A 25,905-nucleotide genomic window follows, 5' to 3' on the forward strand; every position below is an offset into this window, starting at 1 on the left:
GAGCACCCCAACACACCGGACATACTGAGCTGACGCACACTGGACACACTGAGTGCCTCAACACACTGGATCTGCTAGACACACTGAGCACCTCAACATACACTGAGCAGCTCAACACACTGGGTGCTGCCAGACCTCACTCTCAGTCCCCCCCGACAGAGGACAGGAGCAGCACCAGTAGGAATATAGAGCTCCAGTTTATTACAGAAAGATCCAGTTTACAGCGCGGGCCGCCTGCAGCCAGAGAGCAGAGCTGGACGGACGGACAGGGGGCGCGGCCTGGTCCTGGCCTGCTGGACACCAGCGCCCGACCCGCTCCAGGACACCAGCGCCCGGGCGTGACCCGGGCCAGGAGACCAGCGCTCGGGCGTGACCCAGTCCAGTAGACCAGCGCTCCGAGGTGACCCAGTCCAGTAGACCAGCGCTCGGGCGTGACCCAGTCCAGTAGACCAGCGCTCCGGGGTGACCCAGCGCTCCGGCGTGACCCGGGCCAGGAGACCAGCGCTCCGAGGTGACCCGGGCCAGTAGACCAGCGCTCCGGGGTGACCCAGTCCAGTAGACCAGCGCTCGGGCGTGACCCAGTCCAGTAGACCAGCGCTCCGGGGTGACCCAGTCCAGTAGACCAGCGCTCGGGGTGACCCAGTCCAGTAGACCAGCGCTCCGGGGTGACCCAGTCCAGGAGACCAGCGCTCGGGCGTGACCCAGTCCAGTAGACCAGCGCTCCGGGGTGACCCAGCGCTCCGGGGTGACCCAGCGCTCGGGCGTGACCCAATCCAGTAGACCAGCGCTCCGGGGTGACCCAGTCCAGTAGACCAGCGCTCCGGGGTGACCCAGCGCTCCGGCGTGACCCGGGCCAGGAGACCAGCGCTCGGGCGTGACCCAGTCCAGTAGACCAGCGCTCCGGGGTGACCCAGTCCAGTAGACCAGCGCTCCGGGGTGACCCAGCGCTCCGGGGTGACCCAGCGCTCCGGCGTGACCCGGGCCAGGAGACCAGCGCTCGGGCGTGACCCAGTCCAGGAGACCAGCGCTCCGGGGTGACCCAGTCCAGTAGACCAGCGCCCGGGCGTGACCCGGGCCAGGACACCAGCGCTCGGGCGTGACCCGGGCCAGGAGACCAGCGCTCGGGCGGGCAGTGAACCCTTCAGCTCACTGGATCGCGGCGGGCGAGGGCACAGACAGCGCCCCCTGCAGGCAGCCCCCCCCCCTGCTGGGACCAGTCCCGTTCGCTGAGCAGAATGACATCATCGCTAGTGATGAGACAGAATCGTTAATAACAGGCTATCCCGCACCTGTGTGTTAAAAAAAATATTTTAGTAGGAATCTTTCTGACCCAGATGAAATTATGACCAGCAGGATTCTCGGTATCGCTGAGCAACCCTGGACTCGTGTGCGCGTGTGGTTGTTCGCGAGAGACTCTCCATGACCTCTCCTCTCTCTCGGTGTGTCTCCTGTCCCATTGGTTTGCGGTCCGTACCGAGAAATTGTCAAAGAGCTCTTCTCTGTCCTCCAGTGTTATACAATGTAATTATTAAAGAATTATTCCAAGATCATATTAATGGAGTGTTTACTTCTTCATCATGTCCTGCTGACATGATCGCCAGTCTAACGGAAAAGGAGGGGGACGGGCACCCGTCCTGGGGCTGGACACGCCTGCTGATGGACAGGCTGGTGTCCATCCCACAGCCCCCAGCTGAACTCACCACAGTGACTCCGGTCTGCACCGCCTCACTGAGGAAGATGAGGAGGAACAAGTAGACAAGAGTCTACAGCTCTGAGGAAGAGGAGGGTGATGAAGCAGCTGGACTGGGTCTGTGTGCAGTGAGTCTACAGCTCTGAGGAAGAGGAGGGTGATGATGAAGCAGCTGGACTGGGTCTGTGTGCAGTGAGTCTACAGCTCTGAGGAAGAGGAGGGTGATGATGAAGCAGCTGGACTGGGTCTGTGTGCAGTGAGTCTACAGCTCTGAGGAAGAGGAGGAGGAGGATGAAGCAGCTGGACTGGGCCTGTGTGCAGTGTTTACAGCTCTGAGGAAGAGGAGGGTGATGATGAAGCAGCTGGACTGGGTCTGTGTGCAGTGAGTCTACAGCTCTGAGGAAGAGGAGGGTAATGAAGCAGCTGGACTGGGTCTGTGTGCAGTCTACAGCTCTGAGGAAGAGGAGGAGGAAGATGAAGCAGCTGGACTGGGCCTGTGTGCAGTGAGTCTACACCTCTGAGGAAGAGGAGGAGGAGGATGAAGCAGTGAGTCTACAGCTCTGAGGAAGAGGAGGGTGATGATGAAGCAGTGAGTCTACAGCTCTGAGGAAGAGGAGGGTGATGATGAAGCAGTGAGTCTACAGCCCTGAGGAAGAGGAGGAGGGTGATGAAGCAGCTGGACTGGGTCTGTGTGCAGTGAGTCTACAGCTCTGAGGAAGAGGAGGGTGATGATGAAGCAGCTGGACTGGGCCTGTGTGCAGTGAGTCTACACCTCTGAGGAAGAGGAGGAGGAGGATGAAGCAGTGAGTCTACAGCTCTGAGGAAGAGGAGGGTGATGATGAAGCAGTGAGTCTACAGCTCTGAGGAAGAGGAGGAGGAGGATGAAGCAGTGAGTCTACAGCTCTGAGGAAGAGGAGGGTGATGATGAAGCAGTGAGTCCACAGCTCTGAGGAAGAGGAGGGTGATGATGAAGCAGTGAGTCTACAGCTCTGATTAAGAGGAGGGTGATGAAGCAGCTGGACTGGGTCTGTGTGCAGTGAGTCTACAGCTCTGAGGAAGAGGAGGGGAGGATGAACACTCCTTCCTCAGCCCTGTGGCCTCAGTCCTGGCCAGTGGTCACTCTGCGCTGATGCAGGTGGACACAGGGAGTGACCAGTCCAGGGCCCTTCAGAGCTTTACTCACACGCAGCAGTGAGACAGGACGAGCGCGTAACCCTCCTTCTCCGTGTGAGCCCCCATCCTGAGGGAACGCTCCAGGGCCTACACCCTGTCCTCTACGCTCTGTGAGAGTGTACCCCTCTCCTCTACGCTGTGAGAGAGGATACCCCTATCTACGCTCTGTGTGAGAGTGTACCCCTATCCTCTACGCTGTGTGAGAGTGTACCCCTATCCTCTACGCTCTGTGTGAGAGTGTACCCCTATCCTCTATGCTGTGTGAGAGTGTACCCCTATCCTCTACGCTCTGTGTGAGAGTGTACCCCTCTCCTCTATGCTGTGTGAGTGTACCCCTCTCCTCTACGCTGTGAGAGAGGATACCCCTCTCCTCTACGCTGTGAGAGAGGATACCCCTATCCTCTACCCTGTGTGTGTGAGTGTGTACCCCTCTCCTCTACGCTCTGTGTAAGAGTGTACCCCTCTCCTCTACACTGTGAGAGAGTGTACCCCTCTCCTCTACGCTGTGAGTGTACCCCTCTCCTCTACGCTCTGTGTGAGAGTGTACCCCTCTCCTCTACGCTGTGAGAGAGGATACCCCTATCCTCTACGCTCTGTGTGAGAGTGTACCCCTATCCTCTACGCTCTGTGTGAGAGTGTACCCCTATCCTCTATGCTGTGTGAGAGTGTACCCCTCTCCTCTACGCTCTGTGTGAGAGTGTACCCCTCTCCTCTATGCTGTGTGAGTGTACCCCTCTCCTCTACGCTGTGAGAGAGGATACCCCTCTCCTCTACGCTGTGAGAGAGGATACCCCTATCCTCTACCCTGTGTGTGTGAGTGTGTACCCCTCTCCTCTACGCTCTGTGTAAGAGTGTACCCCTCTCCTCTACACTGTGAGAGAGTGTACCCCTCTCCTCTACACTGTGAGAGAGTGTACCCCTCTCCTCTACGCTCTGTGTGAGAGTGTACCCCTCTCCTCTACGCTCTGTGTGAGAGTGTACCCCTCTCCTCTACGCTGTGGGTGTGAGTGTATCCTATCCTCTACGCTCTGTGTGTGAGTGTACCCCTCTCCTCTACGCTGTGAGAGAGGATACCCCTATCCTCTACCCTGTGTGTGTGAGTGTGTACCCCTCTCCTCTACGCTCTGTGTAAGAGTGTACCCCTCTCCTCTACGCTGTGTGAGTGTACCCCTCTCCTCTACGCTCTGTGTGAGAGTGTACCCCTCTCCTCTACGCTCTGTGTGAGAGTGTACCCCTCTCCTCTACGCTGTGGGTGTGAGTGTATCCTATCCTCTACGCTCTGTGTGTGAGTGTACCCCTCTCCTCTACGCTGTGAGAGAGGATACCCCTATCCTCTACCCTGTGTGTGTGAGTGTGTACCCCTCTCCTCTACGCTCTGTGTAAGAGTGTACCCCTCTCCTCTACGCTGTGTGAGTGTACCCCTCTCCTCTACGCTCTGTGTGAGAGTGTACCCCTCTCCTCTACGCTCTGTGTGAGAGTGTACCCCTCTCCTCTACGCTGTGGGTGTGAGTGTATCCTCTCCTCTACGCTCTGTGTGTGAGTGTACTCCTCTCCTCTACGCTGTGAGAGACTGTACCCCTATCCTCTGCGCTGTGTGTGTACCCCTATCCTCTACTCTCTGTGTGTGAGTGTGTACTCCTCTCCTCTACGCTGTGAGAGAGTGTACCCCTATCCTCTGCGCTGTATGTGTACCCCTATCCTCTACTCTCTGTGTGTGAGTGTGTACTCCTCTCCTCTACGCTGTGAGAGAGTGTACCCCTATCCTCTGCGCTGTGTGTGTACCCCTATCCTCTACTCTCTGTGTGTGAGTGTGTACTCCTCTCCTCTACGCTGTGAGAGACTGTACCCCTATCCTCTGCGCTGTGTGTGTACCCCTATCCTCTACTCTCTGTGTGTGAGTGTGTACTCCTCTCCTCTACGCTGCGAGAGAGTGTACCCCTATCCTCTATGCTCTGTGTGTGTACCCCTATCCTCTACGCTCTGTGTGTTTCTCTCCGTGTATGAGTGTACCCCATCTCTCTCTCTCTCTGTGTGTGTGAGTGTACCCCGTCTCTCTCTCTCTCTCTCTCTCTCTGTGTGTGTGTGAGTGTACCCTGTCTCTCTCTGTGTGTGTGTGAGTGTACCCCATCCCTCTCTCTCTCTCTGTGTGTGTGTGTGTGAGAGTACCCTGTCTCTCTCTCTCTCTGTGTGTGTGTGAGTGTACCCCATCCCTCTCTCTCTCTCTCTCTGTGTGTGTGTGTGAGTGTACCCTGTCTCTCTCTCTCTGTGTGTGTGAGTGTACCCCGTCTCTCTCTCTCTCTCTCTGTGTGTGTGTGAGTGTACCCTGTCTCTCTCTCTGTGTGTGTGTGTGAGAGCACCCCTGTCCCTCTCTGCGCCCCGGTCAGTCGGGGGGACAGCGGTGTGTGCTGATCCACAGCAGGTCGTCCAGCACGCCCCAGTGCAGCTGCAGGATGGAGCCCACCACCAGCACGTGCATGATCTGGTGGCTGTTGCCCCAGTAGTCGAAGCGGCCGGGCCGCAGGCGCTCGGGCACGCGGCTCACGTTGATGAGGCCGCCCAGCAGCGCCAGCGCGTCCATGGCCAGGAAGTGGCGCAGCGCGCCGGGGGCGCCCGCGCCCAGCCCCGCGCCGCGCAGCAGGAACAGCAGCAGGCGGAACAGCGCCTGCCAGGCGAAGGACCAGAGCCGCCGCGCGCTGCTGGGCGCCGTCACCGCGCCGTAGATCGAGCAGCTGGACAGCAGCACGTAGGCCAGCAGCGCCACGCCGCGCGTCCGCGGGTAGCACAGCAGCGTGGTGTAGACGATCGGGAGGGCCCCTGGGGAGAGACAGGGAGAGAGAGACGGGTCACACACACTGAGACAGAGAGAGAGAGACAGGTCACACACACAGAGAGAGAGAGACGGGTCACACACACTGAGAGAGAGAGACGGGTCACACACACTGAGAGAGAGACGGGTCACACACACTGAGAGAGAGAGACGGGTCACACACACAGAGAGAGAGAGAGACAGGTCACACACACAGAGAGAGAGAGACGGGTCACACACACAGAGAGAGAGAGAGAGACGGGTCACACACACAGAGAGAGAGAGAGAGACGGGTCACACACACAGAGAGAGAGAGACGGGTCACACACACTGAGAGAGAGAGAGACGGGTCACACACACTGAGAGAGAGAGAGAGAGACTGGTCACACACACAGAGACAGAGAGAGAGAGACGGGTCACACACACTGAGAGAGAGAGACAGGTCACACACACTGAGAGAGAGAGAGAGAGACTGGTCACACACACAGAGACAGAGAGAGAGAGAGACAGGTCACACACACAGAGAGAGAGAGACGGGTCACACACACAGAGAGAGAGAGACGGGTCACACACACACAGAGAGAGAGAGACGGGTCACACACACAGAGAGAGAGAGAGACAGGTCACACACACAGAGAGAGAGAGACAGGTCACACACACAGAGAGAGAGAGAGAGACGGGTCACACACACAGAGAGAGAGAGAGACGGGTCACACACACTGAGAGAGAGAGAGACAGGTCACACACACTGAGAGAGAGAGAGAGACGGGTCACACACACTGAGAGAGAGAGAGACGGGTCACACACACTGAGAGAGAGAGAGACGGGTCACACACACTGAGAGAGAGAGAGACGGGTCACACACACTGAGAGAGAGAGAGAGAGAGACGGGTCACACACACAGAGACAGAGAGAGAGAGACGGGTCACACACACTGAGAGAGAGAGACAGGTCTCACACACACAGAGACAGAGAGAGAGAGAGAGAGACAGGTCACACACACAGAGAGAGAGAGACAGGTCACACACACAGAGAGAGAGAGACGGGTCACACACAGAGAGAGAGAGAGACGGGTCACACACAGAGAGAGAGAGAGACGGGTCACACACACAGAGAGAGAGAGAGACGGGTCACACACACAGAGAGAGAGAGAGAGACGGGTCACACACGCTGAGAGAGAGAGAGACGGGTCACACACGCTGAGAGAGAGAGAGGTCACACACACAGAGAGAGAGAGAGACGGGTCACACACACAGAGACAGAGAGAGAGAGACGGGTCACACACACAGAGAGAGAGAGACGGGTCACACACACAGAGAGAGAGAGACGGGTCACACACACAGAGAGAGAGAGACGGGTCACACACACACAGAGAGAGAGAGACGGGTCACACACACAGAGAGAGAGAGAGACAGGTCACACACACAGAGAGAGAGAGACAGGTCACACACACAGAGAGAGAGAGAGAGACGGGTCACACACACAGAGAGAGAGAGAGAGACGGGTCACACACACAGAGAGAGAGAGAGAGACGGGTCACACACACAGAGAGAGAGAGAGACGGGTCACACACACTGAGAGAGAGAGAGACGGGTCACACACACTGAGAGAGAGAGAGAGACGGGTCACACACACTGAGAGAGAGAGAGACGGGTCACACACACTGAGAGAGAGAGAGACGGGTCACACACACTGAGAGAGAGAGAGAGAGAGACTGGTCACACACACAGAGACAGAGAGAGAGAGACGGGTCACACACACTGAGAGAGAGAGAGAGAGACAGGTCACACACACAGAGAGAGAGAGACGGGTCACACACACAGAGAGAGAGAGACGGGTCACACACACAGAGAGAGAGAGAGACGGGTCACACACACAGAGAGAGAGAGACGGGTCACACACACAGAGAGAGAGAGACGGGTCACACACACAGAGAGAGAGAGAGACAGGTCACACACACAGAGAGAGAGAGACGGGTCACACACACAGAGAGAGAGAGAGAGACGGGTCACACACACAGAGAGAGAGAGAGAGACGGGTCACACACACAGAGAGAGAGAGACGGGTCACACACACTGAGAGAGAGAGACGGGTCACACACACTGAGAGAGAGAGAGAGAGACTGGTCACACACACAGAGACAGAGAGAGAGAGACGGGTCACACACACTGAGAGAGAGAGACAGGTCACACACACTGAGAGAGAGAGAGAGAGACTGGTCACACACACAGAGACAGAGAGAGAGAGAGACAGGTCACACACACAGAGAGAGAGAGACGGGTCACACACACAGAGAGAGAGAGACGGGTCACACACACACAGAGAGAGAGAGACGGGTCACACACACAGAGAGAGAGAGAGACAGGTCACACACACAGAGAGAGAGAGACAGGTCACACACACAGAGAGAGAGAGAGAGACGGGTCACACACAGAGAGAGAGAGAGAGACGGGTCACACACACTGAGAGAGAGAGAGACAGGTCACACACACTGAGAGAGAGAGAGAGACGGGTCACACACACTGAGAGAGAGAGAGACGGGTCACACACACTGAGAGAGAGAGAGACGGGTCACACACACTGAGAGAGAGAGAGACGGGTCACACACACAGAGAGAGAGAGAGAGAGACGGGTCACACACACAGAGACAGAGAGAGAGAGACGGGTCACACACACTGAGAGAGAGAGACAGGTCTCACACACACAGAGACAGAGAGAGAGAGAGAGAGACAGGTCACACACACAGAGAGAGAGAGACAGGTCACACACACAGAGAGAGAGAGACGGGTCACACACAGAGAGAGAGAGAGACGGGTCACACACACAGAGAGAGAGAGAGACGGGTCACACACACAGAGAGAGAGAGAGAGACGGGTCACACACGCTGAGAGAGAGAGAGACGGGTCACACACGCTGAGAGAGAGAGAGGTCACACACACAGAGAGAGAGAGAGACGGGTCACACACACAGAGACAGAGAGAGAGAGACGGGTCACACACACAGAGAGAGAGAGACGGGTCACACACACAGAGAGAGAGAGACGGGTCACACACACACAGAGAGAGAGAGACGGGTCACACACACAGAGAGAGAGAGAGACAGGTCACACACACAGAGAGAGAGAGACAGGTCACACACACAGAGAGAGAGAGAGAGACGGGTCACACACACAGAGAGAGAGAGAGAGACGGGTCACACACACAGAGAGAGAGAGAGACGGGTCACACACACTGAGAGAGAGAGAGACGGGTCACACACACTGAGAGAGAGAGAGAGACGGGTCACACACACTGAGAGAGAGAGAGACGGGTCACACACACTGAGAGAGAGAGAGACGGGTCACACACACTGAGAGAGAGAGAGAGAGAGACTGGTCACACACACAGAGACAGAGAGAGAGAGACGGGTCACACACACTGAGAGAGAGAGACAGGTCTCACACACACAGAGACAGAGAGAGAGAGAGAGAGACAGGTCACACACACAGAGAGAGAGAGACGGGTCACACACAGAGAGAGAGAGAGACGGGTCACACACACAGAGAGAGAGAGACGGGTCACACACACAGAGAGAGAGAGAGACGGGTCACACACACAGAGAGAGAGAGAGAGACGGGTCACACACGCTGAGAGAGAGAGAGACGGGTCACACACGCTGAGAGAGAGAGAGGTCACACACACAGAGAGAGAGAGAGACGGGTCACACACACAGAGACAGAGAGAGAGAGACGGGTCACACACACAGAGACAGAGAGACGGGTCACACACACTGAGAGAGAGAGAGACGGGTCACACACACAGAGAGAGAGAGAGACGGGTCACACACACAGAGAGAGAGAGAGACGGGTCACACACACAGAGAGAGAGAGAGATGAGGCTCACCGACCTGAGCCACACCAACACTAACCAGCCTCAGGACAGCACTGCTAGAGCACCACAACCCAGACTCAACCACATCACAGCACAGATCAAACAGCAATGTCTCACACACTGGGACACACACACACAAACACAACATAAACTGGAATGCTACAGAACCTTAAACAGACAATACACACTAGCTGAATATTTGACCAAAATAAAAAATAACAAACAGAAACAGACCCTGACGAAGTACAGGCTCAGTGACCACAACCTGGCCATAGAAACTGGGCGACACAGGCAGACCTGGCTGCCCAGAGAGGACAGGCTCAGTGACCACAGCCTGGACACACACACTGGACACAGGCAGACCTGGCTGTCCAGAGAGGACAGGCTGTGCTCCCACTGCCAGCAGGGAGAAATAGAGACAGAGGTGCACTTCCTACTGCACTGAGACAGATACTCTGGGATTAGAGAAACATTCTTCCCGAAATTCAGAAATCTAATCCCAGAGTTCCCACACCTGCCAAAACCACAACAGGTCCCAATCCTACTGGGAGAGGGAGGAGGGAACTCAGTTGATCTGGCAGCCCAGTATGTGATCTCCTGTCACAGCCTGAGGAACAGTGAGTCTGTCTCCCAATAATGCTCCAGCCGAATACAGTATATGTCGATATTATATAATATGTCTTTGTTGTAAATGCCTGTAACATGTCTGTAGATTTTATTTTACTTCTATTTTTTGTTTTGTTCTATGTTAATTTTATTATTTTTATTTGCTTTGGCAACACTGATTGTACCTATCGGTCATGCTAATAAAGCACCTTGAATTGAATTGAATTGAATTGAGACGGGTCACACACACTGAGAGAGAGAGAGAGAGGTCACACACACAGAGAGAGAGAGAGACGGGTCACACACACAGAGAGAGAGAGAGACTGGTTGTAAATGTCTGTAACATGTCTGTAGATTTTATTTTACTTCTATTTTTTGTTTTGTTCTATGTTAATTTTATTATTTTTATTTGCTTTGGCAACACTGATTGTACCTATCGGTCATGCTAATAAAGCACCTTGAATTGAATTGACTGGTCACACACACAGAGACAGAGAGAGAGAGACGGGTCACACACACAGAGAGAGAGAGACAGGTCACACACAGAGAGAGAGAGAGAGAGAGAGAGAGAGAGAGAGACAGGTCACACACACTGAGAGAGAGAGAGGGAGACAGGTCACACACAGAGAGAGAGAGAGAGAGGGAGACAGGTCACACACACTGAGAGAGAGAGAGAGACAGGTCACACACACAGAGAGAGAGAGAGAGAGAGAGAGAGAGAGAGACAGGTCACACACAGAGAGAGAGAGAGAGAGAGAGAGAGAGAGAGAGAGAGAGACAGGTCACACACACTGAGAGAGAGAGAGAGGTCACACACACACAGAGAGAGGTCACACACACACAGAGAGAGAGAGAGGTCACACACAGAGAGAGAGAGAGAGAGAGAGACAGGTCACACACTGAGAGAGAGAGAGAGGTCACACAGAGAGAGAGAGAGACAGGTCACACACAGAGAGAGAGAGAGAGAGAGAGAGAGAGAGAGAGAGAGAGAGAGAGAGAGAGAGAGAGAGAGAGAGAGAGAGAGAGAGAGACATACAGAAAAGAATATTAAAGTATTGGCTACACCTAAAAAACAGTGACCAAAATTCCTACCACCACAAAGCCCTGCTCAGCCAAGAGCTGAGCCCAAAACAGAGCCCCCTGAGCCAGCTGGTCCTGAGGCTCACCGACCTGAGCCACACCAACACTAACCAGCCTCAGGACAGCACTGCTAGAGCACCACAACCCAGACTCAACCACATCACAGCACAGATCAAACAGCAATATCTCACACACTGGGACACACACACACAAACACAACATAAACTGGGATGCTACAGAACCTTAAACAGACAATACACACTAGCTGAATATTTGACCAAAATAAAAAATAACAAACAGAAACAGACCCTGACGAAGTACAGGCTCAGTGACCACAACCTGGCCATAGAAACTGGGCGACACAGGCAGACCTGGCTGCCCAGAGAGGACAGGCTGTGCTCCCACTGCCAGCAGGGAGAAATAGAGACAGAGGTGCACTTCCTACTGCACTGTGACAGATACTCTGGGATTAGAGAAACATTCTTCCCGAAATTCAGAAATCTAATCCCAGAGTTCCCACACCTGCCAAAACCACAACAGGTCCCAATCCTACTGGGAGAGGGAGGAGGGAACTCAGTTGATCTGGCAGCCCAGTATGTGATCTCCTGTCACAGCCTGAGGAACAGTGAGTCCGTCTCCCAATAATGCTCCAGCCGCCTACAGTATATGTCGATATTATATAATATGTCTTTGTTGTAAATGTCTGTAACATGTCTGTAGATTTTATTTTACTTCTATTTTTTGTTTTGTTCTATGTTAATTTTATTATTTTATTTGCTTTGGCAACACTGATTGTACCCATCGGTCATGCTAATAAAGCACCTTGAATTGAATTGAATTGAGAGAGAGAGAGAGAGAGAGAGACTTCCAGGGCCAGGGAAACGTGCTGCTCTGTGGTGACCTCAACGCACGAACAGGCACACTGGCAGACTTCACCAGCACACAGGGAAATACTCACATATTCGGACAATCCCCTCTGTACCACACACCGGTCACCTCACACAGGTGCAGCCAAGACACCACGGTCAACAGCACCGGGCGCGAGCTGCTGCAGCTCTGTCAAGGGCTGGGCCTGTACATCGTCAACGGCAGGACTAGAGGGGACTCTCTAGGCAGGTTCACCTACAGCTCAGCTCTGGGCAGCAGTGTGGTGGACTACGCCATCACCGACCTGGACCCCTCCTGTATCAGTGCCTTCACTGTCAGGCCACAAACTCCCCTCTCTGACCACAGCCAGATCACACTCTACATGAAGAGAGCACACCAGCACAGAGACACACTGACACAGCCCAGCCAGCTGTATGACCTCAACCAGGCGTACAGATGGGACACAGACAGCCTAGACAGATACCAAACTGCACTGGGCCATGACGAAATTCAGACACTGATGGACACATTCCTAACCAACAAATTAGGCATAAACATGGCCACACAAAAACTAAATCACCTATTCCACAAACTAGCATCAAAATCTAAGCTAAAAACAACTACATCAAAAAACTACCAAAAAACAAAAGCAAAAGAAAAGTGGTTTGATACGGAGTGCAAAAACATCAGAAATGCACTACGAAAAGTCTCAAATGAAAAACACAGACAACCACACAACACAGATCTGCGACTCAGGTACTGTGACATGGTAAAACTTTACAAACACACGCTGAAAAAGAAAAGAAACACATACATAGACAAACAACTTGCAGAAATTGAGGAGTCACTAAATCAGAATTGTTTCTGGGAGAAGTGGAACAACTTAAACAAATCAAAACCAGAAGAATTGGCCATCCAAAATGGAACAATCTGGCAAACATACTTTGAAAATCTCTATGAAAAGCTCCCAAATACAAATCAATCAGACCAAAACACCATTTATGAAAAACTCAAAATTTTGGAATTGGCTATCAAAGACAACCAAAACCCCTTAGACTCCCCAATCACTGAGCAGGAGCTACTGGACAAACTCCAGGCCCTCAGACCACGCAAAGCCTGTGGCCATGATGGAGTCATAAATGAGATGCTGAGACACAGCAGCCCAAAGTTGCAACAAGCCCTGCTCAAACTCCTCAATCTCATCATGACAGCCGGATGTTTCCCAGAGGCCTGGAACCAAGGACTGATCACGCCCATCTATAAGAGTGGAGATAGACTCGATCCCAACAACTACCGGGGCATCTGTGTGAACAGTAACCTGGGGAAGGTATTCTGCAGTATCCTAAATACACGAATACTGGCCTTCCTTACCGAACACAATGTCCTGAGTAAAAGTCAGATTGGCTTCTTGCCAGATCACCGCACATCTGATCACATTTACACCCTACACACACTGATAGACAAACACGTCCACCAAAAACACAAAGGAAAAATTTTTGCCTGCTTTGTCGATTTCAAAAAAGCATTTGACTCGATTTGGCATGAGAGATTGTTTTATAAACTACTCCAAAGTGGCATAGGGGGCAAAGTGTACGACATCATTAAATCAATGTATTCAGAGAGCAAATGTGCAGTGAAAATTGGAAACAAAAGGACTAAATTCTTCACCCAAGGCCGCGGGGTGAGACAGGGCTGCAGCCTGAGCCCAACACTGTTCAATATCTATATCAATGAATTAGCAGGAATGTTGGAGCAGTCTGCAGCTCCTGGTCTTACACTACACGACACAGAAATCAAGTTCCTGCTCTACGCAGATGACCTGGTCCTGCTGTCGCCCACAGAACAGGGGCTGCAGCAGAACCTGGCACTGCTGGAGCAGTACTGTCAGACCTGGGCACTGACAGTCAATCTGGACAAGACCAGAGTTATGGTTTTCCAGAAGAAAGCCAGACCTCAGGGAAACAGGTACAAATTCACACTGAACAAGAACACATTGGAGCACACATCCAGCTACACATATCTCGGTCTCACCATCAGCTCTTCCGGGAGTTTTGACCTGGCAGTGAAGGCACTGAGGGAGAAGGCACTCAGGGCTTTCTACGCAATAAGAAGGAGGCTCTTCAACATCAACCCACCAACAAGAATCTGGCTCCAAATATTTCAAAGTGTAATCCAACCCATTGCCCTATACGGCAGTGAAGTGTGGGGTCCCCAAGAGCTGAGCCCAAAACAGAGCCCCCTGAGCCAGCTGGTCCTGAGGCTCACTGACCTGAGCCACACCGACACTAACCAGCCTCAGGACAGCACTGCTAGAGCACCACAACCCAGACTCAACCACATCACAGCACAGATCAAACAGCAATATCTCACACACTGGGACACACACACACAAACACAACATCAACTGGAATGCTACAGAACCCTAAACAGACAATACACACTAGCCGAATATCTGACCAAAATAAGAAACAACAAACAGAAATAGACCCTGACGAAGTACAGGCTCAGTGACCACAGCCTGGACACACACACTGGACACAGGCAGACCTGGCTGTCCAGAGAGGACAGGCTCAGTGACCACAGCCTGGACACACACACTGGACACAGGCAGACCTGGCTGTCCAGTGAGGACAGGCTCAGTGACCACAGCCTGGACACACACTGGACACAGGCAGACTTGGCTGCCCAGAGAGGACAGGCTCAGTGACCACAGCCTGGACACAAACTGGACACAGGCAGACCTGGCTGCCCAGAGAGGACAGGCTGTGCTCCCACTGCCAGCAGGAAGAAATAGAGACAGAGGTGCACTTCCTACTGCACTGTGACAGATACTCTGGGATTAGAGAAACATTCTTCCCTAAACTCAGAAATCTAATCCCAGAGTTCCCACACCTGCCAGAGTCACAACGGGTCCCAATCCTACTGGGAGAGGGAGGAGGGAACTCAGTTGATCTGGCAGCCCAGTATGTGATCTCCTGTCCCAGCCTGAGGAACAGTGAGTCCGTCTCCCAATAATGCTCCAGCCGCCTACAGTATATGTCAATATTTTATAATATGTCTTTGTTGTAAATGTCTGTAACATGTCTGTAGATTTTATTTTACTTCTATTTTTTGTTTTCTTTAATGTAAATATTATTACTTTCATTTGCTTTGGCAACACTGATTGTACCCATCTGTCATGCTAATAAAGCACCTTGAATTGAATTGAATTGACAGGTCACACACACACTGAGAGAGAGAGACAGGTCACACACACACTGAGAGAGAGAGAGAGAGAGAGAGAGAGAGAGAGAGAGAGAGACAGGTCACACACACACTGAGAGAGAGAGAGAGAGAGAGAGAGAGAGACAGGTCACACACACACAGGGAGAGAGACAGGTCACATACACAGAGAAAGAAGTTACACACACACACAGAGAGAGACAGGTCACACACACTGCGCGTCTGTGGGTAGCACACCAGTGTGGTGTAGAAGATAGGGAGAGTCCCTGGAGAGAGAGAGACAGGTAACACAGAGAGAGAGACAGGTAATACACACTGAGAGACACGTAATACTGAGAGAGATACGAAACAACACTGAGAGAGAGAGACAGGTAATACTGACTGGACACTCCAGTACATTAACACTGCACTGAGACAGTAGGCGAGAGGGGTTGATCAGACTGACCCAGAGTGTTTATCATGCAGATACCGCACATGTCCAGGGTGAGAAGGGTACGGTAGACAGGAGCCCCACCCTCATGGTTCATGAACAGGTGGTACAGCACTGAGCCCAGCTGAGGAGACAGGCAGGCCAGGAAGTGAACCACACCCAGCCATGTCACACTGATCTGGGACCAGGGAATATTGAGAGGGAGGAGCACCAAGAAACACAGCAGAGGGATTCCTGTGGAGAGACAGACAGGGGTTAATACAGACACACTGACTGGACACTCCAGTACATTAACACTGCACTGAGAGAGAGAGGGGTTCATACAGACACACTGACTGGACACTCCAGTACATTAACACTGCACTGAGAGAGAGAGGGGGGTTAATACAGACACACTGACTGGACACTCCAGTACATTAACACTGCACTGAGAGAGAGAGGGGTTCATACACACACACTGACTGGACACTCCAGTACATTAACACTGCACTGAGAGAGAGGGGTTCATACAGACACACTGACTGGACACTCCAGTACATTAACACTGCACTGAGAGAGAGAGGGGTTAATACACACACACTGACTGGACACTCCAGTACATGAACACTGCACTGAGAGAGAGAGGGGTTAATACAGACACACTGACTGGACACTCCAGTACATTAACACTGCACTGAGAGAGAGAGGGGTTAATACACACACTGACTGGACACTCCAGTACATTAACACTGCACTGAGAGAGAGAGAGGGGTTCATACAGACACACTGACTGGACACTCCAGTACATTAACACTGCACTGAGAGAGAGAGGGGTTCATACAGACACACTGACTGGACACTCCAGTACATTAACACTGCACTGAGAGAGAGAGGGGTTCATACAGACACACTGACTGGACACTCCAGTACATGAACACTGCACTGACAGAGAGAGGGGTTCATACACACACACTGACTGGACACTCCAGTACATTAACACTGCACTGAGAGAGAGGGGTTAATACAGACACACTGACTGGACACTCCAGTACATTAACACTGCACTGAGAGGGAGAGGGGTTAATACAGACACACTGACTGGACACTCCAGTACATTAACACTGCACTGAGAGAGAGAGGGGTTCATACACACACACTGACTGGACACTCCAGTACATTAACACTGCACTGAGAGAGAGAGGGGTTAATACAGACACACTGACTGGACACTCCAGTACATTAACACTGCACTGAGAGAGAGAGAGGGGTTAATACACACACACTGACTGGACACTCCAGTACATTAACACTGCACTGAGAGAGAGGGGTTAATACACACACACTGACTGGACACTCCAGTACATGAACACTGCACTGAGAGAGAGGGGTTAATACAGACACACTGACTGGACACTCCAGTACATTAACACTGCACTGAGAGAGGGGGGTTAATACACACACACTGACTGGACACTCCAGTACATGAACACTGCACTGAGAGAGAGGGGTTAATACAGACACACTGACTGGACACTCCAGTACATTAACACTGCACTGAGAGAGAGAGGGGGGTTAATACAAACACACTGACTGGACATTCCAGTACATTAACACTGCAATGAGAGAGAGAGGGGTTAATACAGACACACTGACTGGACACTCCAGTACATTAACACTGCACTGAGAGAGAGGGGTTAATACACACACACTGACTGGACACTCCAGTACATTAACACTGCACTGAGAGAGAGAGGGGTTAATACAGACACACTGACTGGACACTCCAGTACATTAACACTGCACTGAGAGAGAGAGAGGGGTTAATACAGACACACTGATTGGACACTCCAGTACATTAACACTGCACTGAGAGAGAGGGGTTAATACAGACACACTGACTGGACACTCCAGTACATTAACACTGCACTGAGAGAGAGGGGTTAATACAGACACCCTGACTGGACACTCCAGTACATTAACACTGCACTGAGAGAGAGGGGTTAATACACACACACTGACTGGACACTCCAGTACATTAACACTGCACTGAGAGAGAGAGAGGGGTTAATACAGACACACTGACTGGACACTCCAGTACATTAACACTGCACTGAGAGAGAGAGGGGTTCATACAGACACACTGACTGGACACTCCAGTACATTAACACTGCACTGAGAGAGAGAGGGGTTAATATAGACACACTGACTGGACACTCCAGTACATTAACACTGCACTGAGAGAGAGAGGGGTTCATACAGACACACTGACTGGACACTCCAGTACATTAACACTGCACTGAGAGAGAGGGGTTAATACAGACACACTGACTGGACACTCCAGTACATTAACACTGCACTGAGAGAGAGAGGGGTTAATACAGACACACTGACTGGACACTCCAGTACATTAACACTGCACTGAGAGAGAGAGGGGTTCATACAGACACACTGACTGGACACTCCAGTACATTAACACTGCACTGAGAGAGAGAGGGGTTAATATAGACACACTGACTGGACACTCCAGTACATTAACACTGCACTGAGAGAGAGAGGGGTTCATACAGACACACTGACTGGACACTCCAGTACATTAACACTGCACTGAGAGAGAGGGGTTAATACAGACACACTGACTGGACACTCCAGTACATTAACACTGCACTGAGAGAGAGAGGGGTTAATACAGACACACTGACTGGACACTCCAGTACATTAACACTGCACTGAGAGAGAGAGAGGGGTTAATACAGACACACTGATTGGACACTCCAGTACATTAACACTGCACTGAGAGAGAGGGGGGTTAATACAGACACACAAACTCCAGTAAGACTGCACTCAGCGTATTAACCCCCTCTCTCTGTTATTGTGTATACTGTGAATGGGGGATAACCTTTTTTTCCCTGTAAGCCTGTTAGCTAATGGACTTATCAAAGGTTTGTAAGGAGAAAGAGATTCATTAGAATGTCAAGGTCACAGAGGAAATATAAAACAATCTGGAGACACTCAGTTTAACACACACACTGATCCCAGCAGAGACACTGTCTCACACTCAGTTTAACACACACACTGATCCCAGCAGAGACACTGTCTCACACTCAGTTTAACACACACACTGATCCCAGCAGAGACACTGTCTCACACTCAGTTTAACACACACACTGATCCCAGCAGAGACACACTGTCTCACACTCAGTTTAACACACACACTGATCCCAGCAGAGACACTGTCTCACACTCAGTTTAACACACACACTGATCCCAGCAGAGACACTGTCTCACACTCAGTTTAACACACACACTGATCCCAGCAGAGACACTGTCTCACACTCAGTTTAACACACACACTGATCCCAGCAGAGACACTGTCTCACACTCAGTTTAACACACACACTGATCCCAGCAGAGACACTGTCTCACACTCAGTTTAACACACACACTGATCCCAGCAGAGACACACTGTTTCACACTCAGTTTAACACACACACTGATCCCAGCAGAGACACACTGTCTCACACTCAGTTTAACACACACACTGATCCCAGCAGAGACACTGTCTCACACTCAGTTTAACACACACACTGATCCCAGCAGAGACACCGTCTCACACTCAGTTTAACACACACACTGATCCCAGCAGAGACACTGTCTCACACTCAGTTTAACACACACACTGATCCCAGCAGAGACACCGTCTCACACTCAGTTTAACACACACACTGATCCCAGCAGAGACACACTGTCTCACACTCAGTTTAACACACACACTGATCCCAGCAGAGACACACTGTCTCACACTCAGTTTAACACACACACTGATCCCAGCAGAGACACACTGTCTCACACTCAGTTTAACACACACACTGATCCCAGCAGAGACACTGTCTCACACTCAGTTTAACACACACACTGATCCCAGCAGAGACACACTGTCTCACACTCAGTTTAACACACACACTGATCCCAGCAGAGACACTGTCTCACACTCAGTTTAACACACACACTGATCCCAGCAGAGACACTGTCTCACACTCAGTTTAACACACACACTGATCCCAGCAGAGACACTGTCTCACACTCAGTTTAACACACACACTGATCCCAGCAGAGACACTGTCTCACACTCAGTTTAACACACACACTGATCCCAGCAGAGACACTGTCTCACACTCAGTTTAACACACACACTGATCCCAGCAGAGACACCGTCTCACACTCAGTTTAACACACACACTGATCCCAGCAGAGAGACACTGTCTCACACTCAGTTTAACACACACACTGATCCCAGCAGAGACACTGTCTCACACTCAGTTTAACACACACACTGATCCCAGCAGAGACACTGTCTCACACTCAGTTTAACACACACACTGATCCCAGCAGAGACACACTGTCTCACACTCAGTTTAACACACACACTGATCCCAGCAGAGACACTGTCTCACACTCAGTTTAACACACACACTGATCCCAGCAGAGACACTGTCTCACACTCAGTTTAACACACACACTGATCCCAGCAGAGACACTGTCTCACACTCAGTTTAACACACACACTGATCCCAGCAGAGACACTGTCTCACACTCAGTTTAACACACACACTGATCCCAGCAGAGACACTGTCTCACACTCAGTTTAACACACACACTGATCCCAGCAGAGACACTGTCTCACACTCAGTTTAACACACACACTGATCCCAGCAGAGACACTGTCTCACACTCAGTTTAACACACACACTGATCCCAGCAGAGACACTGTCTCACACTCAGTTTAACACACACACTGATCCCAGCAGAGACACACTGTCTCACACTCAGTTTAACACACACACTGATCCCAGCAGAGACACTGTCTCACACTCAGTTTAACACACACACTGATCCCAGCAGAGACACTGTCTCACACTCAGTTTAACACACACACTGATCCCAGCAGAGACACTGTCTCACACTCAGTTTAACACACACACTGATCCCAGCAGAGACACACTGTCTCACACTCAGTTTAACACACAGCACTAATACTGTGATTTTACCCTGATCTCACTGGACTGTACTGAACTGCACTGTAAGTTTACCACAGTCTCACTGGCCTTTACTGAACAGTACTGTGATTTTACCCTGATCTCACTGGGCTTTACTGCACTGTAATGTGATTTTACCACAATATCACCACTCTTTAATGGGTTGTACCATGGTTGATGGTGTTACTTCAGGGTGAAATGACTGAAATGAACAGAGGGGTATTAATGGAGTATTAAGCGTCACAGGGAGTATTAATGGAGTACTAATCAGCTTTCTTCACCCCAGAGTTTCCACTCAACACCTTAATCTTCTCAGCCTCTTACCAACATCACTGTCCAGCTCAGAGCTTCACAGCAAACATTTCACCCAGGTACACACTGAACACACACACTGGTCTGTACTCCAGGAGTGTGTGTGTGTGTGTGTGTGTGTGTGTGTGTGTGTGTGTCTACACAGTGAGTCTGTACTCCAGGAGTGTGTGTGTGTGTCTACACAGTGAGTCTGTACTCCAGGAGTGTGTGTGTGTGTGTGTGTGTGTGTGTGTGTGTGTGTGTGTGTGTGTGTGTGTGTCTATACAGTGAGTCTGTACTCCAGGAGTGTGTGAGTGTGTCTACACAGTGAGTCTGTACTCCAGGTGTGTGTCTGTCTCTATACAGTGAGTCTGTACTCCAGGTGTGTGTGTGTGTGTGTGTGTGTGTGTGTGTGTGTGTGTGTCTATACAGTGAGTCTGTACTCCAGGTGTGTGTGAGTGTGTGTCTATACAGTGAGTCTGTACTCCAGGAGTGTGTGTGTGTGTGTGTCTATACAGTGAGTCTGTACTCCAGGAGTGTGTGTGTGTGTGTGTGTGTGTGTGTGTGTGTGTGTGTGTGTGTGTGTGTGTGTGTGTGTGTCTACACAGTGAGTCTGTACTCCAGGAGTGTGTGTGTGTGTGTGTGTGTGTGTGTGTGTGTCTACACAGTGAGTCTGTACTCCAGGAGTGTGTGTGTGTGTGTGTGTGTGTGTGTGTGTGTGTGTGTGTCTACACAGTGAGTCTGTACTCCAGGAGTGTGTGTGTGTGTGTGTGTGTGTGTGTGTGTCTACACAGTGAGTCTGTACTCCAGGAGTGTGTGTGTGTGTGTGTGTGTGTGTCTACACAGTGAGTCTGTACTCCAGGAGTGTGTGTGTGTGTGTGTGTGTGTGTGTGTGTGTCTACACAGTGAGTCTGTACTCCAGGAGTGTGTGTGTGTGTGTGTGTGTGTGTCTACACAGTGAGTCTGTACTCCAGGAGTGTGTGTGTGTGTGTGTGTGTGTGTGTGTGTGTGTCTACACAGTGAGTCTGTACTCCAGGAGTGTGTGTGTGTGTGTGTGTGTGTGTGTGTGTGTCTACACAGTGAGTCTGTACTCCAGGAGTGTGTGTGTGTGTGTGTGTGTGTGTGTGTGTGTGTGTGTGTGTGTGTGTCTACACAGTGAGTCTGTACTCCAGGAGTGTGTGTGTGTGTGTGTGTGTGTGTGTGTGTGTGTGTGTGTGTGTGTGTGTCTACACAGTGAGTCTGTACTCCAGGAGTGTGTGTGTGTGTGTGTGTGTGTGTGTGTGTGTCTACACAGTGAGTCTGTACTCCAGGAGTGTGTGTGTGTGTGTGTGTGTCTACACAGTGAGTCTGTACTCCAGGAGTGTGTGTGTGTGTGTGTGTGTGTGTGTGTGTGTGTCTACACAGTGAGTCTGTACTCCAGGAGTGTGTGTGTGTGTGTGTGTGTGTCTACACAGTGAGTCTGTACTCCAGGAGTGTGTGTGTGTGTGTGTGTGTGTGTGTGTGTGTGTGTCTACACAGTGAGTCTGTACTCCAGGAGTGTGTGTGTGTGTGTGTGTGTGTCTACACAGTGAGTCTGTACTCCAGGAGTGTGTGTGTGTGTGTGTGTGTGTGTGTGTGTGTGTGTCTACACAGTGAGTCTGTACTCCAGGAGTGTGTGTGTGTGTGTGTGTGTGTGTGTGTGTCTACACAGTGAGTCTGTACTCCAGGAGTGTGTGTGTGTGTGTGTGTGTGTGTGTGTGTGTGTGTGTGTGTCTACACAGTGAGTCTGTACTCCAGGAGTGTGTGTGTGTGTGTGTGTGTGTGTGTGTGTGTGTCTACACAGTGAGTCTGTACTCCAGGAGTGTGTGTGTGTGTGTGTGTGTGTGTGTGTGTGTGTGTGTGTCTACACAGTGAGTCTGTACTCCAGGAGTGTGTGTGTGTGTGTGTGTGTGTGTGTGTGTGTGTGTGTGTGTGTGTGTGTCTACACAGTGAGTCTGTACTCCAGGAGAGTGTGTGTGTGTGTGTGTGTGTGTGTCTACACAGTGAGTCTGTACTCCAGGAGTGTGTGTGTGTGTGTGTGTGTGTGTGTGTGTGTGTGTGTGTGTGTCTACACAGTGAGTCTGTACTCCAGGAGTGTGTGTGTGTGTGTGTGTGTGTGTGTGTCTATACAGTGAGTCTGTACTCCAGGTGTGTGTGTGTGTGTGTGTGTGTGTCTATGCAGTGAGTCTGTACTCCAGGTGTGTGTGTGTGTGTGTGTCTATACAGTGAGTCTGTACTCCAGGTGTGTGTGTGTGTGTGTGTGTGTGTGTCTATACAGTGAGTCTGTACTCCAGGTGTGTGTGTGTGTGTGTGTGTGTGTGTGTGTGTGTGTGTGTCTACACAGTGAGTCTATACTCCAGGTGTGTGTGTGTGTGTGTGTATACAGTGAGTCTGTACTCCAGGTGTGTGTGTGTGTGTGTGTGTATACAGTGAGTCTGTACTCCAGGTGTGTGTGTGTGTGTGTGTGTGTGTGTGTGTGTGTGTGTATACAGTGAGTCTGTACTCCAGGTGTGTGTGTGTGTGTGTGTGTGTGTGTGTGTGTGTGTATACAGTGAGTCTGTACTCCAGGTGTGTGTGTGTGTGTGTGTGTGTGTGTGTGTGTGTATACAGTGAGTCTGTACTCCAGGTATACGTGTGTGTGTGTGTGTGTGTCTATACAGTGAGTCTGTACTCCAGGTGTGTGTGTGTGTGTCTATACAGTGAGTCTGTACTCCAGGTGTGTGTGTGTGTGTGTGTGTGTGTCTATACAGTGAGTCTGTACTCCAGGTGTGTGTGTGTGTGAGAGTCACTGACACACAGAGAGTCACTGACACACACACACACACACACACACACACACAGAGCCCCAGAGTCACTGACACAGAGCCCCAGAGTCACTGACACACACACAGCCCCAGAGCCACTAACACACACAGAGCCACTGACACACACACACAGCCCCAGAGCCACTAACACACACAAACAGTCCCAGAGCCACTGACACACACACAGAGCCCCAGAGTCACTGACACACAGAGAGTCACTGACACACACAGCCCCAGAGTCACTGACGCACACACACAGCCCCAGAGTCACTGACACATAGCCAATGACACACACACACAGCCCCAGAGCCACAGACACACACAGCCCCAGAGTCACTGACACAGAGAGTCACTGACACACACACGCACAGCCCCAGAGCCACTGAAAAACACAGAGAGTCACTGACACACACAGTGCCCCAGAGTCACTGACACACAGAGTCACTGACACACACACACAGCCCCAGAGTCACTGACACAGAGCCACTGACACACACACACAGAGCCCCAGAGTCACTGACACACAGAGTCACTGACACACACACACAGCCCCAGAGTCACTGACACAGAGCCACTGACACACACACACAGAGCCCCAGAGCCACTGACACACACACACAGAGCCCCAGAGCCACTGACACAGAGAGTCACTGACACACACACACAGCCCCAGACCCACTGACACACACACACACAGAGCCCCAGACCCACTGACACAGAGAGTCACTGACACACACAGCCCCAGAGTCACTGACACACAGAGAGTCACTGACACACACAGCCCCAGAGTCACTGACACACACACACAGCCCCAGAGTCACTGACACAGAGTCACTGACACACACACACAGAGCCCCAGAGCCACTGACACACACACACAGAGCCCCAGAGCCACTGACACAGAGAGTCACTGACACACACACACAGCCCCAGAGTCACTGACACACACACACAGAGCCCCAGAGTCACTGACACAGAGTCACTGACACACACACACAGAGCCCCAGAGTCACTGACACACACACACAGAGCCCCAGAGTCACTGACACAGAGAGTCACTGACACACACACACAGAGCCCCAGAGTCACTGACACAGAGTCACTGACACACACAGAGCCCCAGAGCCACTGACACACACACACAGAGCCCCAGAGCCACTGACACACACACAGAGCCCCAGAGCCACTGACACACACACACAGAGCCCCAGAGCCACTGACACAGAGCCACTGACACACACACACAGCCCCAGAGCCACTGACACACACACACACAGCCCCAGAGTCACTGACACACACACACACAGCCCCAGAGCCACTGACACACACAGCCCCAGAGCCACTGACACAGAGCCACTGACACACACACACAGCCCCAGAGCCACTGACACACACACACACACACAGCCCCAGAGCCACTGACACAGAGCCACTGACACACACACACAGCCCCAGAGTCACTGACACACACACACAGAGCCCCAGAGCCACTGACACACACACACAGCCCCAGAGCCACTGACACACACACACAGCCCCAGAGCCACTGACACACACACACAGCCCCAGAGCCACTGACACACACACACAGCCCCAGAGTCACTGACACACACACACACACACAGCCCCAGAGCCACTGACACACACACAGAGCCCCAGAGTCACTGACACACACACACACACACACACACACACACACACACACACACACACACACAGAGCCCCAGAGTCACTGACACACACACACACAGAGCCCCAGCGGCCGGCGCCGTGCGGACCCACCGTGCGTGTAGATGTTGCCGAGCTCGTTGTGCAGGTAGCAGAGGCTGCGCAGGCAGTCCTGCACGGACGACACGGGCCGGTAGCCCGTCAGCACGTACTTGTTGAACTGCAGGTGCGGGGGCGAGCTGGCCCAGTCCAGGAGCCGCGGCCCGTCCAGGAACGCCATGGCCGCTAACCGCGCCGCCCGCACGCCGAGCTCAGCTGGGGCCCAGAGGCAGCTGTCTCCCCGGTCCGGTCCGGCCCGGCCCGTTAAAA

General features: G+C 51.9%; 1 protein-coding gene across 5 annotated transcripts; it reads right to left on the bottom strand.

The window, feature by feature from the left end:
* Positions 1-178: 178 nt before the first annotated feature.
* Positions 179-25,905, bottom strand: LOC148659536 (progestin and adipoQ receptor family member 4-like). Of its 5 annotated transcripts, none has more exons than XR_015939714.1 (4): positions 25,651-25,905; positions 15,759-15,977; positions 3,595-5,677; positions 179-3,536 (listed from the first exon to the last, which is right to left on the bottom strand). XR_015939714.1 is itself a non-coding variant. In XM_088637312.1 (3 exons), the coding sequence occupies exons 1-3, from the start codon at positions 25,814-25,816 to the stop codon at positions 5,244-5,246; spliced, it is 819 nt and encodes a 272-aa protein (XP_088493438.1). In that variant the 5' UTR covers positions 25,817-25,905; the 3' UTR covers positions 179-5,243. The 5 variants fall into 5 exon arrangements, 1 of the variants encoding a protein (XP_088493438.1); XR_015939716.1 differs by having other exon boundaries at positions 179-3,198; positions 3,411-5,677; XR_015939715.1 differs by having other exon boundaries at positions 179-2,987; positions 3,045-5,677.

This window comes from Lepisosteus platostomus, chromosome 6 (assembly GCF_059453375.1).
Source record: "Lepisosteus platostomus isolate fLepPlt1 chromosome 6, fLepPlt1.hap1, whole genome shotgun sequence".
NCBI lineage: Eukaryota > Metazoa > Chordata > Actinopteri > Semionotiformes > Lepisosteidae > Lepisosteus > Lepisosteus platostomus.

Coding starts and splice junctions, on each gene's coding strand:
- LOC148659536 (XM_088637312.1), bottom strand. CDS start 25,816: ATGGCGTTCCTGGACGGGCCGCGGCTCCTGGACTGGGCCAGCTCGCCC. Junction 15,978..25,650: donor CGGCAACATCTACACGCACG/GTGGGTCCGCAC, acceptor GTCTCTCCACAG/GAATCCCTCTGCTGTGTTTC. Junction 5,678..15,758: donor CTGCATGATAAACACTCTGG/GTCAGTCTGATC, acceptor GTCTCTCCCCAG/GGGCCCTCCCGATCGTCTAC.